This window comes from Cupressus sempervirens, chromosome 2 (genome assembly GCF_028749045.1).
Source record: "Cupressus sempervirens isolate cs-2001-9-10 chromosome 2, ASM2874904v1, whole genome shotgun sequence".
Classification (NCBI taxonomy): domain Eukaryota; kingdom Viridiplantae; phylum Streptophyta; class Pinopsida; order Cupressales; family Cupressaceae; genus Cupressus; species Cupressus sempervirens.
Genome location: NC_143119.1, coordinates 693,514,287 through 693,534,026, shown reverse-complemented (window position 1 = coordinate 693,534,026; position 19,740 = coordinate 693,514,287). Strand labels below are relative to the sequence as shown.

Here is a 19,740-nt window from a genome sequence, read left to right as displayed (position 1 = left end):
ATAAATACAAATGCATTTGTTGAGAAAAGCACGTTTGAATATTTATTTGGTTCCATCAACCAATCAGCAAACAGAGGGATTCGACCAAGCCCGTGGTTTTTCTGAAGTTCTAATTTTCAAATCCCTTGCTAAGGTATAAGGATTTGATCTAAGGTTTTTACTCAAATGCTAAAGTATAGTGGAGATTGGTTTTTTGTAAATTCTGAGATTTTCATGGTGGCTTCTCGTACTGTATTCCCTATGGTTGAGGAGCGATTGTTTGTTGCAATAATTCAATGTCTTCTCTTACTGTATTGACTGTGGCTTAGAGGGAAGATCTATCCTAGAGAGTTTGGTAATTTTTATCTCTGATTTCTGGTAATTTTTGATTTGGATTTCTCAAGGTTGGACGTTTGTGGTTTTGTTGGTAATAAAATCTTTATGTGATTGCAAGCTGGAATCGTTTTGATGATTTTTGTTGTTAAATACCTGTGATCAGAATTTAAGGTGGAGCTGTAACCTATCTTCTGTGATTTTGGAGGTTGTGTAGACAAACAGGTTCCATAAATAACCATTGTAATACCATCTTGCTGCAAAGTGGATCTATTAAGGTTCTTCGGGTCGATTGCTCATTGTGATTTCAGTTTATATGCTTCAATTATTATTGATATATTCAGAATTGCACGCTTGATTAATCAATTTTCAGAATTGGGCTTGCACAATAGCTATAGATTCTTTAATCTAATATTGTTTCTACTTATACTTAATATGAAAAAAAAGAAACACCATAAAACACAAAGGTAAATATTATAATAGAATTGTGAGCCAAGTGTTAGGTAAATCTTGAATATATATATGGGTTAAGGTTAGACTGTGTAGGAAGAAGAGCTAGTTAGTTTCCTCATCTCAAAACACAAGTTGATGACAGCCATGCAACACCTGTATGAACTATATGCTTCACATGATCCTGTTAAGGATAGGCACAAATCTGCATGCAGAGTAGCTTGTGCTATATAGAAAGGAGGGCTGAGGAGCTAACCTCAATTTGACTAATGACCAATGATAGATCTCGCTCCTTTTTGAACCCCTTACACCCCCCCCCCCCCGCTTCAAATATATTGTAGGGCCCTTCCCTTATCCCAACTAGGGTAGGCGTGGGGGGAGGAGGGCCCCTGTCCCTACTATTATATCGGCTTATTAGCTCTCTCCACCTACCCTACTTTTCTAAAGGGCCCTTGCCCCCCACCCTTCATCAAGGCTATAGTTAGGTATGGAGCCCGCCCATAGAATAGTAGGTCGATGGTGCTGGATAGGGAGATCCTCCCACCAACTGTAACTGACATTTTTGGGGAATAGTTGTGGTGCGTATAGAGTGAGAGTCAATCGGGCTCTCATTGAGGGAACCATTGGAAAAGTACTAGAACAACAAAAATGATGTTTTCATGGGAACCACCATGTATCATGAAGAGCGATAACCCTATTCCCACCCACCTTGATTGCTGAGGTAAGGTAGCCATTACAAAACTTGAGAGTTGGACTAAGGCACTCTTCATTCACATGGTTCAATAAGTTCAACTTGCTTAGAAGGAGCTGCCCTACTATTTTAAAGGACCCCCTAACTAGTCAAGTGTAACATCTGGTTTTCTAGGGTCTAAATTAACATCTATCTTACTCAAAGAATACAATTATTACTTCATTTCATAGGAAGACAGTTATATCATTCATGTTCATGTGAATAAGATTTACCATTAAAATCAATTAGACAAAATATCTTAACTATAAACTTGAAATACCATCAAATGAAATAACTACAGAAATTAAAAACCACATACCTCGGAAAACTAAGATCAAAATCAAGCTAGGGATTCTTCTACAACCACCCGGGTTAGTTCACAAATATACTATAACAATTTCACATGACAACTATCATCTAAAAACCACTATTTCAAAAATCAAATGATGATCACAATTAAATACCACTATATTTAAAATTAGGGCATCACATACCACTATAATATTAGGGCATCATTTACCATGAATTCAATTAGGGCTTTCGATACCACTGATTCAATTAGGGCTTCCGATACCATGGATTCAATTAGCGCTTCTAATACCATGGATTCAATTAGGGCTTCCGATACCACTGATTCAAATAGGGCTTCCAATACCACATATTCAATTAGGGCTTCTGATATCGCTGTATCATGTAGGGTTCTAGCTGTCAATTAATCAATTAGGACTTCAGATTCCTTTCCTTTTGATTACTTAACTATGTCAATAACTCAAGATTAGGAATATACTTATATGTTTTATTCATATAATTGAAAAACAATCCATGAATTTATATCTACGTGTAAATATCAGTAACAATGATATAACTCAATTTAATCTTACCTTCTCATAAATAAAAATGATCTTACCTATTTCCGTTAAACAATTGACTGAATAGCTAATCTCTGTCTGACTCACAATTGACATCTTAGGGAGAGGTGAAACATTGTCAGGGGCTTAACCACCCAACCTTGGACCACAATTTATCCCCGCACGATCTCTAACGAGAAAGGCCCTCCCTACTCGGAATAGACAGGGCTCATCTTGCCTTCCTTTGGGCTTCCTTGTAATTAACTCACCATACGACTTCACAATAGGAGATCACAATAATAGGAATATGCATGAGCTATTAATTAATTCATATTAATTGATAAATGTTGAATTGTCATAACTGTTACTGATTTATATTATTGATGATTCCTTTCTCACACCTCATCACCCATTTCCTTGGCTATACAGCCTGGTGAGTCCCAGGTGTTTGGAATTCTCAGAACAATCGGTTCTGTAAATTATACAAGAAGATTTCATGCATCTAACATTTCATACTTTGTGATTACATAATTATGTTCTTTAAAGATCTCAAAAATTGACAACATTCTTTATGAGTGAAACATGCATGAGCTATAGAAATGTTTTATGTATTATTTTTATGAATATTGATGTCAACCTCATTTGCCGGTTCTCTTCACCTCCTCACATTATTCAGGCCTCAAAGTCGGTGATTCCCAGGTGTTATTAGATTAAAGATCACAATGATACTTTACACCTTCACCACATACTGGCATCTTCACTTGGTGAATTACTTGGTGTTCTAGTTTCAATATCTCATTCTCAATTAAATATATTTATATGTATCAGGATAAAATTGATTCCATTCAGAATGATAACATCTATGCCTTGAGCTATATATGAATTTAAAGAACTTCTATTTTATCATTTCACATATTCAATTATAAATGGATAAGAAAATCGGCAGGCTTTTATGCATAAAACAATATCATGTTACTACAAGAAGATACGACAAACTGTATAAGAAATATTATCTCAAGGAAACGTCAGACTTGGAAAAGGAAAAAACAACATCTTTATGCTTTGAACAATATCTTATCACTGACGGCTTAAAGGAACAAAAATCTGTATCCAAAATAATCAAGTGTAAAGAAGGTTACGGGTGCATCAGATATCTTACATGACCAAAAATCTGAGTCTAAACTTGTACTGAAATAAATCTGCCAATCTTGCTTCTTGACCCACAGTTAAATGGAAACAATTTGAACTGGAAAAGAATGATTCGGAACAGAGGCAATTATATAAAGTTATCGATGCAAAGCTCTGTCTCCATGGTGAGCAATGAGTTCGATTGCTAAGGAAGGATATCGATATATTTTTTTTCAATGCTGAGAGGCAATTAAGGAATTCATAAAATAGATTGAGCCTGCCTCTACGGCTTCCTACAGTTACAAGACTCAATTTGAAAGTCTTTCAAAAAAACCAAAAATAAAAGAAAGAAAGGAGGGAATAGTGAGAAAGAAAGAAGATGAAAGGTTTTTAAAGTTACTATAATTATTAAAAACTAATATAAACAAACTACATCACTTAATTAATTATTAAATTATAGTGGTGCTAAATTATTTATACATATATGATGTTTATAAATATTAATTAAAATAATATGATTAAAAATATCCTTTGAGATATGTTTGTATATTTTAACTCAATTATTTTAATTAAATTATTTATTTAAATAACTCATGCAGTTCCACAGATGTATCCTGTTTCAAATCGCTAGGTCCTCTACCTGTCTGCCCAGTGATAGTGATTCCCTGCCTAATTCTTTTCTAACAATGCTTCCACCCCTTTGACATGCTCCCTGCAAGGAGTTTCTCCGTAATTAAATTATAAATTATTTAATCATAAATAATCATAACAGTTAAGCTTTCATCTTAATTCCATGAATTCGCGATTAACGATCAACTAACATGTCATCTTCACTTGAAATCATAACAACCATCTTACCATTTCGCTAGATTATATCAAATTAAACTACCAATTGACTTCATGCGAACCTCAACGGCTATATTTCAAGTTAGGTCAAAAATTGGGATGTAACACTGGGCCCTTTACTTTAGAATAGTAAGGCACTTCTCTTGAGCTATCGGCCTAGCCACCCTACTACTAGTAGTTTTAGATCCATCCGATCCTATTCTTGATCCAATGTGGAGACAAGTTATGCTCGTTATACCTTTTATGACTCATTTAAGAATAAAGGATTCATGTGGTGGATGGAGTATAACTAGAGAAACTATATCTATTCCAAGTATTTGGAGTTATGAAGGTGTGGTCAGGGCACATATTGTGTTTTCTGGCTTATTCTTTTTGACAACTATCTGGCATTGGGTATATTGGGATCTAGATGTATTTTGTGATTCCCGTATAGGGAAACCTTCTTTAGATTTGCCTAAGATTTTTTAAATTCATTTATTCTTCTCAGGAGCAGCTTGTTTCGGATTTAGAGCATTTCATGTAATGGGTTTGTATGGCCCTAGAATATGGGTGTCTAATCCTTATGGACTAACTGGTAAAATACAACCTATAAATCTGGCATGGGGAGCTAAAGGTTTTGATCATTTTGTTCCGAGAGGAATAGCTTCCCATCAAATTGTAGCAGGTATATTGCGTATATCAGTAGGTCTATTCCATCTTAGTGTTTGTCCTCCACAACGTTTATGTAAGGAAGCTAAAGTGCGCGAAATTGCTTCCTACACTAATCTTTGAGGGGACGATTATGCAAATTCAACTGACTATTGTATAAAAATAACTATGAATGCATAACACAATGATTACTGTGGGTAAACTCTTCTGGGAGAAAAACCCCACCCTCCAAAACCCGCACAATGTATTCTCAAATTTGGAAGATTACAATACACTTGCAATGCAAGTTCTTATAGGAGCACATCACCACAACTCGAACTTGGACTCAGACTCAGGGAGACTCCTTCTAGCACCAGTCTCGCAAAATGAACTTGATGATTCAAACATCTCCCCAAGCCCTCCTTTTATAGTGATTTGCCATTTGGAAACCATTTGCGGTTTTACAAAACCAGGGGCAAAACAACCATGCCACATGTTATCCACTTGTAATTTGTAACTCCAAGAATACCATTTTCGTTCACAATTTTGTCCTCTAGTTTAGACCCCCATAAAAAGTCATATAATGAGTTGTTTACACTCTAAAAATAGCCCTTCTACATTATTCTAGAGACTAGACACATTTTTAACAACACATACACCTTTTTTCAACTCATAAACATGTGGTAAACTACCACAAACAAATTCTAAAATTTTCTAAAAAATTTCTAGAGTTTTCTAGAAAAAAGCTTGCAAGGTTGAGACACAATTTTCAACATTCTCCCACTTGTTGAACACCTTGCAAGAGTAAGGGGATCCATAGTGTCATGAACTTAATTGTTAGGGGCTGAGAGGCCCATAAGCTCCGAACACCATCTAAACTTCTCTGTGCTCACGGACTTAGTTAATGTATCAGCAACATTCACCAAAGTTTCCACCTTTTCCAGCTTCACCTTGCCGTCATCGACCATATCTCTGACAAAATGATATTGTACATCAATGTGCTTTGTCCTGGCATTTCATGCCAGGTTCTTCGCTAGGAAGATTGCACTTTGACTGTCACTATAAATTTGCACTGCACCCTGTTTGAACTCTATATTTGAACACAGTCTCTTAAGCTAGATGGCTTCCTTGTAGGCATGTGTAGCTGCCATATACTCTGCCTATGTAGTGGACAAAGCGACCACAGCTTGTTGCTTGCTCATCCAACTGATTGGACCACTGAATAATGTAAACACATATGCACTGGTGGGTCTTCTTCTATCAACATCGCCAGTCCAGTCTGAATCCACACAGCCTTGAATATCTAAGGAATGCTCATATCCTGTTCCATGAAAACATATAGAGTACTTTGAGGTACCCTGCAAGTATCTAAAAACTATTTTTACTACATCCCAATGTGCTCTTCCTGGATTAGATATATAATAGGAAAGTACTCCCACTGCTTGGGCAATGTCTGGTCTTGTACAGACCATAGCATACATCAAACTTCCAACAACACTTTGATACGGTACTCGACTCATCTCGTCCATCTCCAATGGGGATGAAGGACACTGTGAACTAGAAAGCTTTGTTCCCATAGTAGCAAGAACACTCAATGCTCTGGAATCCTGCATATTGAATCTTCTTAGAATATTACCAACACACTTACTTTGGCCTAGCCAAAGCTTTTTGTTTTGTCTATCTCTTATAATCTCCATTCCCGGAATGTACCTTGCTACACCAAGATCTTTCATTTCAAACTTTGCCGAGAGCTAAGATTTGAATTCTGGAATCAAACCTTTTCCTTTGCCAATAAACAACATGTCATCAACATATAAGGCAATAACTAGGAAATAATCACCATCAGACTTGTAGTATATACAGTGATTAGATTTGGATCGCACAAATCCCAAACTCAATACATATTTATCAATTTTTTGGTACCACATCCTAGGACTTTGTTTTAAACCATCCAAGGATTTCTTCAATTTACAGACCAAATGACTTTTACCTTTCACTACAAAGTGCTATGGCTGTGTCATATAAATTTTTTCATCCAAATCTCCATGAAGGAAAGCTGTCTTCACATCTATCTGCTCAACTTCTAGAGCATAAGTTGCTACAATAGAAAGTAAAAATCGAATGGATGTCATTTTTGCTACAAGAGAAAAAATTTCACCATAATCAATTCATGCAACTTGGGAGTAACCTTTTGCAATCAATCGTGCTTTATACTTCTCAATGCTTCCATCTGAACCCATCTTTGTTTTGAACACCCATTTACAACAAATAGGCTTCCATCCTTCAAGCAATGGTACACGGTCCCATGTGTCATTCCTCTTAAGAGCTGTTATCTCTTCTTCCATGGCTATCTTCTAGGATTCTGAATCATTCCTACCAAGAGCCTCTCCTATAGATTTTGGTTCATCAATATTAGCATTCAAAGGAAATATACACCTCCAACCATCAAGAGAATATCCATACCTTTCTAGTGCTTTCCTCTATCTACTAGACTTTCGAACAAGATCAGGTTCAGGTTCATGATCAGGTTCTCCCTCTTCCTCTCATGATTTAGAACTCGTAGAGCTCTCTTCAACAACTTGTCTTTCTAAGGGCCTCGATTCAACTTTCTCAGGTGTAGCAGGAAGTTGAATCACATCTTTCTTTTCTTTTATCTATTCTGGTTGCACTGTAACAAAAGAAGGCTCAGTTTTTCTAAAAATTGAACTTCTGGAATAGAATACCTTTTCTGCAATAGGATCCGAAAGCTTGTATCCTTTCACACCATAACTATATCCAGTGAAGATACATTTGACAACTTTGTTGTCCAATTTTGTCCGCTTCTCCTCTGGAAAATGGGCATATGCCTCACAACCAAAAACTCTCAGATGTCTAAGTGAAGGCTTGTGACCCAACCATGCTTCCATTCGTGTCTTATCAACAAGAGTTGATGTAGGAGACCTGTTTATCAAGTAGCAAGCAGTGGCTACAACTTCAGCCCAAAACTTTTGTTCCAGTCCAATTCCACTTAGCATACTCCTAGCCTTCTCCATCAAGTACCTGTTCATTCTTTCTGCAACTCCATTTTGTTGTGGAGAATACTGAGTTGTCTTCTCTCTTTTAATACCACAATCTTTACAAAATGTGTCAAAATCATTGGAGCAACATTCACCACCATTATCAATTCTCAAATGCTTCATCTTCTTTCCAGTTTTCAACTCAATCATTGCTTTAAATTCTTTGAAATGACTGAAAACTTCAGCTTTACTTCTAAGAAAATAAACCCATGTTCTTCTACTGAAATCATCAATGAAAGAAACATAATAAACTGATCTACCAATAGAAGGAACATCAACTGGACCAAATACATCCAAATAGATTAGATCCAAAATACATGAGGACTTATGAGAACGTGAGTAAAACTAAATGTGGTTTTGTTTACCATAGATACAATGCTCACAAAAATCAAAATCAAGATTGCAGTCATTCAACCCATCAACAAGGTTTTTATTCTTTAAGGTTCGTAGACCTTTCTCACTTATGTGGTCGAGTCTTCGGTGCCATAACATAGTCTTCTCTACAGGTAACTTTGATTCAGTAGATAGAGCACCCTTGGGTACCCAAAAGCTACGACCATCTGTTGAAAGAAAAACCCTCTCCTTCTCCAACAAAGTAGTTCTCTTCACAATCTTATTAGAAGTACTATTGCACTCAACTGTGCATGCATCAAGCTGGTACAATGTACCCAATCTACTTCCTCTTGCTATTACCATAGCACCTCTCACCATTTTCACACGTGCTTCAGAAAACTGTACATGCACACCCGCATCTATTAGTTTACTAACATATAACAAATTCCTCACTAGTGCCGGGATATGCAAGACACGATCAAATCTTCTAATTCTACCATCAGAAAATTTCACACGAATACTTCCACGACCAACAATATCAAGAATTGAGTTATTACCCAAATACACCTTACCACCATCAAACTTTTTATATTTACTAAACCAATTTCTATTAGGAGTCATGTGAAAAGATGCATTTGAGCCTATCAACCATGCATTATCACCTGCATGAGTGGCCAAGGTTGCGATGAAAGCATCTCCATCTTCCTTCTCAAACTCAGAATTAGAATCTTGCTTCTTCTTTTTCTTTTCCTCTTTGCAGTCCTTTCAGAAGTGTCGAGGTTTGCCACAATTCCAACAGATCACCTTGGACTTATCATGAGCTTTTGATCTCCCCTTATTCTTGGACTTAGATCGGCCATGCTGCTTCTCGTTCTTGCCTCTTTCCTTTGGTCTTCCTCGAACACTCAAAGCCTCTTTGGCATTCAGAGAGACTTTCCTTCTCATCTCTTCAGAAAGTAGAGAACCAACAATGTCTTCCATATTCAAGGCAACTAAAGTGCTCCCAATGGCCATGACAAGTCCGTTGCATGAGTCTGGCAACAAACATAGCAATATTTGGCACCTTTCTTCTTCATCCATCCACACCCCAACTGAGGTCAACTGAGTCAACAACATATAAAAACTTTCAAGATGCTTAGAAATTTGTCCACCTTCTTCCATTCTCAAGGAATACAACTTCTTCCTCAAGAAAATCTTTTTAACAAGTGATTTCGCTTGATAGATCTCACTTAGCTTCTTCCAAAGCTTCTTTGCGGTAGGTTCTTCATGGACATTAATCAGTATAGAGTCTGCAAGACACAATCTGATAAGACTTTTAACTTTTTTGTCTCTCACATCATACTCTGCGGCTGAAGTTGGATCTGTGGGCCTCAGCTTCTTTTCGTCAACTGTATCCCATAGATCCTGATCAATCAATAGATCTTCCATCTTTAGTTTCCACATTTGAAAGTCTGTGCTAGAAAACTTCTCTACATCAATCCTCCCTAATGTGCTTGCCATCTTTGCAATGTTGCAACACAGAAATAAAAACCTCTGCACAAGCTCCCACTCAAACCTTGATTAGCTCAAAAAACCCTGTACCCAACAAATAGAACCAAAGTTGGCTAGGCTCTGATACCACTTGTAAAGAAGCTAAAGTGCGCGAAATTGCTTCCTATACTAATCTTTGACGGGACGATTATGCAAATTCAACTAACTATTGCAGAGATTTCAAGAAATGCATAATAACATAATAAAAATAACAATGAACCCATAACACAATGATTACCGTGGGGAAACCCTTTTCGGAGAAAAACCCCACCCTCCAAAACTTGAATAATGTATTATCAAATCTAGAAGATTACAATACACTTGCAATGCAAGTTCTTACAGGAGCGCATCACCACAATGCGAACTCGGACTCGGACTCAGAAAGACTCCTTCTAGCACCAATCTTGCAAACTAAACTCGATGATTCAAACACCTCCTCAAGGCCTCCTTTTATACTTGGAAACCATTTGTGGTTTTACAAAACCATGGGCCATAACCATGGGCAAAACAACCATGCCACATGTTGCCCACTTCTAATTTGTAACTCCAAGAATACCATTTTCGTCCACAATTTTGTCTAGTTTAGACCCCTATAATAGTCATATAATGAGTTGTTTACACTCTAAAAATAGCCCTTCTACATTGTTCTAGAGACTAGACACATTTTTAACAACTCATACACCTTTTTCCAACCCATAAACATGTGAAAAACTACCACAAACAAATTTTAGAATTTTCTGAAAATTTTCTAGAGTTTTCCGGAAAAAGCTTTCAAGGTTGAGACATAATTCTCAACAATTTATACTAAGGATTATGTATGGGGAATATTGAAATTATCCTCTCCAGTAATATTGCTGTTGTGTTTTTTGCAACTTTCATTGTGGCTGGAAAAATGTGGTATGGTTCTGCAACCACTCCAATCAAATTATTTGGTCCTACTCGTTACCAGTGGGATTAGAGATACTTTCGACAATTTGTGCTGGTCTGGCCGAAAATCTAAGTCTATTGGAGGCTTGGTCAAAAATTCTTGAAAAACTTGCTTTTTATGATTACATTGGGAATAATCTAGCGTCGTGAACCGAAACTTCTGGATAGATGTTAAACACCCTTCAAGGACCCTGTGATTGATTGCATAGAGGTATGGAAAATATTTACATTGGCATTTAAAAAAATAATTTAATAATCAAATGAATTTCATCAAGATCATAAGACTAATGATGCAAAAATCTAATTGAGATAAGACACAAATTGCAATATTTTGTAGTAGTTGTGTTTTTGTTCCATAGTTCTCCCAAAATGATTTAGCTTTCATTCTCGCTCGATCAAACAGAACATCTTTATGGGAAAAATCATCTAGGCCATCAATATATCTTGCCATTTCCTCCTTGATTATAGTACAGTCCCTTCTACTTGGGTAAACTCTATTGATGTAAGTTTTCCATCTTCTAGAAACCTCGTTATCTAATCGTGGCCTTTTGTGAAATCATTTTGCGTTGAGTAAAAATCCAACTGAATGAAGAGGACTATGAAGCATCTTCCATATTTTTAAACTACATTCCCAAACAATATCATGTGTCTCTTGATCAAATGATGGTGCCCCAACACTAAACATATCTTTTATCTTCTCCCTCATCCGATCTAGCTTCTCAAACACATCTACCATGCATGTTTTATCATCATCAAAAAGACAAAGGACTTAAAGAATAGACCAAGAGAGTGTTAGAAGATCGCTTGGTTGTCAAAATAAAAATGAACCACTACCAATTATGAGATCAAAAATTTCATCACATGCTTGGCTGTTGATACTGAATCTATCCCTCCATCTCTCCCTTTCAGTAGACACGACCATTTGTCTCAATGCTTGTTTTACCTTTACAATTCGGTCAACCATAATAAAATTTGAAGCAAATCGTGTTTCAGCACATCTAAGTAGCTGCAAAGAAGTGTATTTCTTATCTATAGCATGTGGCAGAGTGATTTACAATAAAATCCTGGATTTTTTTTAACATTTGGAACTATATCACAAATCCAAGGAATCTTGTTGTGGAGATCTTTAAGAAGCAAGTGCACAATGAGCTGTACAAGGTGTCCAAAAAATCTTTGGAAATTCATCTTCAATCTACTCTCATGCCAAAACATTATTTGAAGCATTATCAGTTATAATTTGTACAATATTATCTTTCCCTACTTGATCAATTGCTTCTCGGAAAAGACCGGCCAAATATGTTGCATCTTTCACATGCCCTGAAGTATCATGAGATTTGATAAACATTATACCATTTGGTGAAGAAACAAGAATGTTAATAAATGGTCAATGTGCAATGTCAGTCCATCCATTTGAAACTTGGAAACACCTGTATATGACCAACTACCTCGGAAAATTTGTAGCCATTATTCAATCCGTTTCTTCTCATCATCTAGAACAATAGTACAGAGTTTTTCATTACTTGGAGGGGCATATCCTTAAGGGGCATTATAAACCATACCTTATAGCCTCTTTCCATAAAGGAAACATAGCTATATTAAATAGCATTCAACAACCAAAGAAAAGTCTTCCAATAGCAGCATCTACATTCTTTCTACAGTAGCATCAAACATTTTCCCAATTTGAGATTCAAAAATAGAAGTAGAAGAACCACCTAAAGGTTGTGGCATCCCTACTTGAGAATCTTTTGGTTTCTCCCCAACAGGTTTAAAAGAGTCTACATAATTGAACTCTTGAATAAAATCAACTCTTTTCTCTTTTGTAATTTGTTTGCAAACTATTATTTGTTCTTTCTTTCCAACTACCAATAAATGATATCAAACACGTGCAATCGAGCGACACTTGTTTTCCTTACAAAATGAGCACTTTCATTGCCTACTTCCAGAGCTACCATAATTTCCTGCTAAATAATCTCCATTTATTATGACAGACTTCCACAATCTTTGCTCAAATTCCCTCTTTGCTTTTTTATAGTCTATAGGGTTCTTGTGTTGACTTTGTGTTTCGAGTATGGGAGGATTTGATGTAGAACCATCCATTGTACCTAAAAATCTGTGTACAAGTGTAGACAATAGCAAAATAAATTTGTACATCATAGGCATTCCCTTGTATGAGATGCTCACCGCGACTTCCTCAAACAACGGTTGACATTTCTTTTCAAACATAGACGATGATTGACCTCATCATGTCTGTTAATTTCTAATTGCTGTAGAGAAGAGATTTTAATCACTTTTGAGGTGGAATAGCATAAATAAGGCTATTGTAAGTCCAATGAGGGAAGATATATGGATCGGACAAAGGAAAGATTTCGTAAAACTCGACAAACGATCACAATCAGCAATGTGTTGTACCAACTATGAATGGAGAGCAGTGCAGACAAATAAAATAGTGACTGAGCAACCCGGTGGTCCACAGGGCTTTTTTTTGAGTACCGACAAGCAAAAGGCATTGAGGTATTTCCACAGAATATGGCAAATAAAGTCGAAAAAATGAAGGTAGAGGATGTTAGTCTTTACGAGTGTGGACCTATGATTGGGTATTCTAAGATTTCACAGAGAGACTGAGAGAAATGGAGGATTATTTTGTTTGTGTCGCTTGCCTCAATTCTTTCGAGGACAAAGATGGAGTCTAAGAGCTGTACATCGAGCTCTGCCATTGTGATGTCTTCATTATTCATTTAAAACATCCACTGGCCAAAGCTATCTATATAAATTTTAATGCAATGGGACAGAAGGTTCATGAATTCAGAAGTGACAGAATTGAGGGATCAAAGAAGAGCAACAATCAGAAGTCCTTAGCTTTATTTTCTTATATTCTCATAGGGCTACTGAGAATCCAGATAGTTTGGAAGAGTTGTCACTCATTCACAGAAACAATGGCACTAATATTATTCCCATTTGAATCTGCCTTGAAAGAGTGATGGTGTATGGTATCTAAAGCGAGTCTGTGTTGTTGCATTTGGAAGCTTGCCTACATGATGTTTCATAATAGAGCTTCAATGTGCAAAATTCAGTTTTGGCAACTTTTAATAAACCTCATACTTGCATATATTTAATGAAACACTTCATATTTTCTAACTCACTATTTAAATGATGGATCATATAGTATTATTTAAAAAATTTATTCAAAAGGATAAAAAGAGTTAAATCTGGAAGCTTGAAAGTGCATTACTTAAGCACTTCATTCTTTTTCTAATAATGCAGTAGGTAATTTGTTAATGATGTTGGCTATCAAAATGTGTTGTTTGTAGTTTGTATAGTTGGCTTAGTTATACATTTGAAGTGACCCACAAGATTTTATATCTGAATCAGACAAAATATAATTCAAATTATTAATTGAGACTTAACTAAATGCATCTTGGCAAATATTTTTTGGCTGTGAATAATTATGCATTTCGAAAAGAGCTGAGATATAATTGACATCTTTAAACTTTGTAAGCATAAACAAAACTCTTTCAATATATCTATCTCTATATTTTCAAATGACATTTTTATTATTTGGATGAATTATGAAACTCTTTTTGAATCATGGTTGGACAGAAGTTATATCTATCCAACAAAATATAGTAAGTAAATAACTAATCTTTAACTTATTGAGGTACTAGATGCCAAGCCCCAAAAGATGGCATAAGAAATCAATGAATAAATATGAATAATACTAGCAGGGAGTCTTCAACCATACTGAAGAGACACATCATAAATGCAAAAATAGGAGATGCATTAGTGTTGTTGGCGGGTCCTGATTTGCATGACAGGATACAATATGTTAGTGTTAACAAAAGGACAACTGAAAACCATATATTTCTTGGCTCCACATCTAATATACAAATCAAAGATATCTACATTATATCAAATCTCTTCCCTTCTCCTTCTCATTCCAACGCCTACTCCTTCACATAACAAGGTATTCTTTTGAGGAATCATTTAACAAAATTTAAGAAAATAACTATTAATTTACATCTGTGAAAAGTTAACCACAATTGAGGACTTTCTTAAGTGTATTTTTTTTGATGAAGGGATAAATGCTTTGACCTGGAGCTATGAACCAGCGAGGCCACAAACAGGGGACCTCATCCCCATAAGATTTGAACCTTGATGGCAAGGATAACATCTCAACAACTTAACCATCACAACATGCCACTATTGGCTACCAGGACTTTCTTAAGTGTAAAAAATACAAATTTTTAATATTTTTACTAACAATGATAACTACTTGTATTTTTTATATATTTTCATTCTCTTCCTCTCCATCTCTCCCTCTTCATGTTTCTCTTTATACATCCCTGGTTCTCTTTTGATCTTTACATCTTGATCTCTTTCTATCTTTACTTATCAATTTAACTTTATCTCTCTATATATTTTTCTCACATCCTCTATAGTGGCTACCACTAGTGTGCTCCGTTTTCCTCAAAAGAATGGATGTCTACTACCACAAATTTTTCAACATTTTTTTTTTCCTAAGGTGAATCACTGTTGTTCATGTTGGACTTTAAAATAGCAATCTGATCGGGATTTTTCATCTCAAGGGAAAAAAATGAAAGAAACAGAGCTAACAAGAATGTGGAAAGAGATATGGAGATGGAGATGGAAATTGACAAGAAGAGGAATATAGATGGGGGAGGAAGCTCGAAATGGATATGAAAATAGAGTGAGAGGATGGAAGATAAATAGAGATAGATAGATAGATAGATAGATAACATATAAGAGGATGAAAGGGAAAGACATACACATGCACAGATACTTTGTTGGCCCTCCATACTTCTAAGGTGTACCTATTGCACACTAAGGTGCGATTGCTAATTTTAAAATCAATATAACAAAATAAAACAATGTCAACATAAAAATAATGAAGATTTCATGCAATTTAACAAAATCATTCTCTAAAAATGTTATATATCTCTAACATGATTGTTTTAAAAATGCATGTTGATTTTATAAAAATAAAATAAAGTAAATTTAATATTTAAACTATTTTAAAAATGTAATATATTATTTGAAAATTTAACTTAATATTAACTTCATTATTTACTTAATATTTTAACTTTAACTTCAAATATGTAGACACTAAAATTTAAATTTAATATTTATAAATAACTAAATTTTGCATTAATTTTTTAACTTCAATTTCAAAATAAAAATATGGTATTTAATATTTAACTACATGCATCATAAATAAAATTCAGTATTCAACTAGATGCATAATAAATAAAACTTTATGCAATAAATATTTTATCTAATATTGATAATATTTATTAATAACTATCTCTTCAATGGTTTTTAAATTTCAATTTTAAAAGAAGAATATCTTATTCAATATATAAAGTCACAATAAATGAAACTGATGGTTAAACATAAATGAGTATAAGATAGCAGCATCTATATATATCTATGTGGTTACTTCAGTTAATAACTGGTGATTACTGGCTATTTGATAACATACACAATAAGTGAAACTATAATAAGTTTAAATTTTAAATTAAAAGAAAAAGACTGCCAAACATATCAGATAACCAAAACAAAAAGCTAGAAATATATTATTTGTATTGAAAAAACTGGGGTTTCAGATGAAACGAGCAACGGGCCTTCCATGTCACGTTTTTGGCAACTAAGGTTTGCGATGGGGGGCAGATGACTGGGATGCGGATGTGGCAGTACATGAGGAGGAACATGAGCTTGGTTATCCATCAGAGGCTTCTGTCAAACCTGAGGCACCTATTGAGGATGTTACCACAACTACTACTTCAACACCACCCACCTAGCAACAACAATCTCTTTTGAGCTTTACTTGTACACGCAATTTATGATTGCTACTTTTAGTTTTCATTGAAACTGAAACTTGAACTTGATATGTATTTAGAAGATGTAGTTTCATGGTGTTTGAATTCTTTATGTATTGAACTTATTTATATTCAGATGTTGTACTTGTTTTTTGGCATATGATTCTATCGCTATGTTAATCTACTAAGTTTTATTTGCTACGACTTATTACTGTTTAATTCAAAACTTTGATTAATATATGGTGGATATCTCAAATTTTATATGTTAAAAAAATTTGGTATGTATCTATGCTTTTTAAAAAACATTTTAAGAAATTGTATATTTTCAAATGTTCAATAAAAGTGTCAATTTAATGCCAAATTTTTTGCCAAGTTTTTTGCTGATTCTGAGATTTTCAAATTTTTTGGGCTAGTCGAGATATTGACAAGAACGATTTTTTAAACTATGGTTTGAATGGCATGCTTTGTGTTTAGTTTCGTATGCTTGACATGTATATTTGCAAATTTCGCTCTATTTGTATAGCATTCCCCCCCCCCCCTCCCAAAAGTCAACAAAAAAAATTGCCATCCCGGAAACTTGTCCCACTATCCCCTACCGTCTCCGTCCCGGAAGCTCAAGGGAACATAGCTTTGTGCCATTAGAAGCCACTACTATGTTGAGGAGAGTTCCATTCTATCCTTCTATCCATCCATCTGGTAAGACACTGCAACCTTTATTATGCCATACGTTTTTTGGGTCATTTATCACATGCAATCCTTTGTAGAGATTCCTTTAGCAATAGCCCCTTCAATTCTTTAGCAGTTGGAGTCTTAAACCCCTTAATAACAACTGTTAGTGTATTCACCAAGCGTTCCCAATATCGGCTTTTTGCCACACTGTAGGGTAAATTCAAAATTATTACAGTGCCAAAAGTTTGCTTCTACCATCTTAGCCTCATGGAATTTTTGCATGTTTCCCTATTCCAGTTGGTACCTTTAGGTGACAATTTTGCTGTTGGAACATTGTGAGGTATAAAGAGATTTGGTGATGATGAAGGAATATGGCTGGAAGCCCAATGTATAAATACAACCCTCAAAACTCTCGCCAATGGAGGAATGTTGATGATGAATGCTTGGAGTTGGGGTCACTATGGAATCCATTGATACGTTCGATCCATAATTGCTGCTACTACCTCCTTTTCCTGTTGCTTTTCCACCTTTTTCACTTCAAAGCTCAGCAATCATGGCATTTGCCTCTCTTGTAACCTCTTTGGACACCTTATTGTATGCCTTCACATTATGAAAATTATTATAGTAAGGTGGTATTCTAATCTAATAATTCCTGTTAGTGAGAAAAATGGGCAGACAGAGAATGAAATTTTATTTTAGCCCAGACTAAGTAGTAAGAGAGAAATAGGAGGTCAATGTAGACTGCAGAATAAACAAGTTAGCAGAATAATATATAAAATAAATAATCTGCACAGTATCACTTACTTTTATAATTTCATTCATACCTATATCTATTAATCATATATATCTGTATGATTATCATTTCCAGTAAATTATCTTCTTTCACAACATATTGTTCTCATATATATCTCTCTTGCTCTTCTTTTTTCTGCTATTTTACTACTATCACAGTGCCACATAATATTCTATCTTATATATACCGTAACATGAGACTATGTGTGCGTGTGCGTCTACATATATATATATATATATATATATCGTTGAATTGAATCAGTGATAAAGGGTTTATGAAATAAGTTACTAAATTTCAAGGGTTTTTTAAATTTGCTGATTCAATTCCAATTCATGTCCGATTCACAATTCAATTCGGCCTTGCTGATTCCGATCCGATTCCGATTCTTGTTACTTTGATATATATAGACACAAACAAACATAGATATGTAGTTTCAGGGTGATTTTCAATCCATTCACTTTGAACAGTTTTTGGAAAGGAAATAATCGAAGGAGATACCTCTGGGATGTTATGCCATGTCAACTATCCACTGAATTTCCTTGTTAACAACCACACACACTTTCCACAATCTTCAATTGTGCACTTATGTATTTATTTATTTATGAATTCAATTTTTATTTGCAGATAATGTTTTAGATTTCTGTTGTGGCAACAATATTATGGGGATGTGTAGGTTGTTGGAATAATATTTATCCCTGGCTGTGCATATCAATTAACTAAATTTATTGTTGCAGTCGGTCAATCTTCTTGCTGAGATGGCAGCTTCACTAAAAATGAGAAGGCTATCAATGCAGGGTGCTGCACATGATAAAGATCAGGTATGCAAGTCTTTAAAAGGGAACATATTAACTAAGCATTTTGTTTCCTTATGGCTGGGTATATGGATGTATGTGCAATTTTATGTGCTATTACATGTGAAGATGACAAGATCGTTCAAAGATTAGCATCCGGCAGTTGGTACAACTAAGAAGCACTAGACGAAAATCATTGGCTCTATTAGATACATGCTATATCAATATAAATGATATGACTAAAACAATAGGTCTGGGCAAAAAAGAACAAAAAATGTTCTTTTATGTGGTACTGCATTTCACAAGGAAATAATCAAAAGGCATTTCCATATCCTGTACTTGACAAGGGCTCGTTGTGCATATACAATTTACATGCATTGTAACTCTTTTTAGGGGATGTCAAATAGATTGAAATTCTAGAAGAAATATTTGTAGCAGTATTCAATTTCAAGTTGCATAAAGCTCAATAAGGGTGTGAGGACACCAAATCATCAGTAGTTATAAGTAGAGATTAGCTTGAAACCTCTATTTACTGCAATATAAAAGCTATAAAGGAAGTATTGGTGACAAAATGATACAAACATTTCAATCTAATTTTCAGTTTCTCTAAATTCTATTTCCTGCATTTACTCCAAGTATGTCTGATGACATGTCCTGTATTAAAGTACAAATGTTGGTGATAAAAGATTATATGCAGCGGATTCCACAAAACACTTCTGAAGGTTGTCATTTAGCAACATTGAGTGCATAAACAATGCAATGCATTCCTTTTACATGCATAGTTTCAGCTTTCAATATCATACACTGCTTACTTCTTGTCAGCACACCAAACTCCACATTTGAATTAGTAAATTAAATTAGCTTAT

General features: G+C 35.0%; 1 protein-coding gene across 3 annotated transcripts in view; it reads left to right on the top strand.

Annotated features, from left to right (window-relative positions):
* Positions 1–19,740, top strand: part of LOC149575274 (uncharacterized) — a 277,364-nt gene that overhangs the window by 236,152 nt on the left and 21,472 nt on the right. For all 3 annotated transcript variants that reach the window (XM_089815065.1, XM_089815067.1, XM_089815066.1), the window contains one exon: positions 18,818–18,901. In XM_089815065.1, the coding sequence (XP_089671191.1) occupies positions 18,818–18,901 (84 nt within the window). The remainder of the gene's footprint in view (positions 1–18,817; positions 18,902–19,740) is intronic.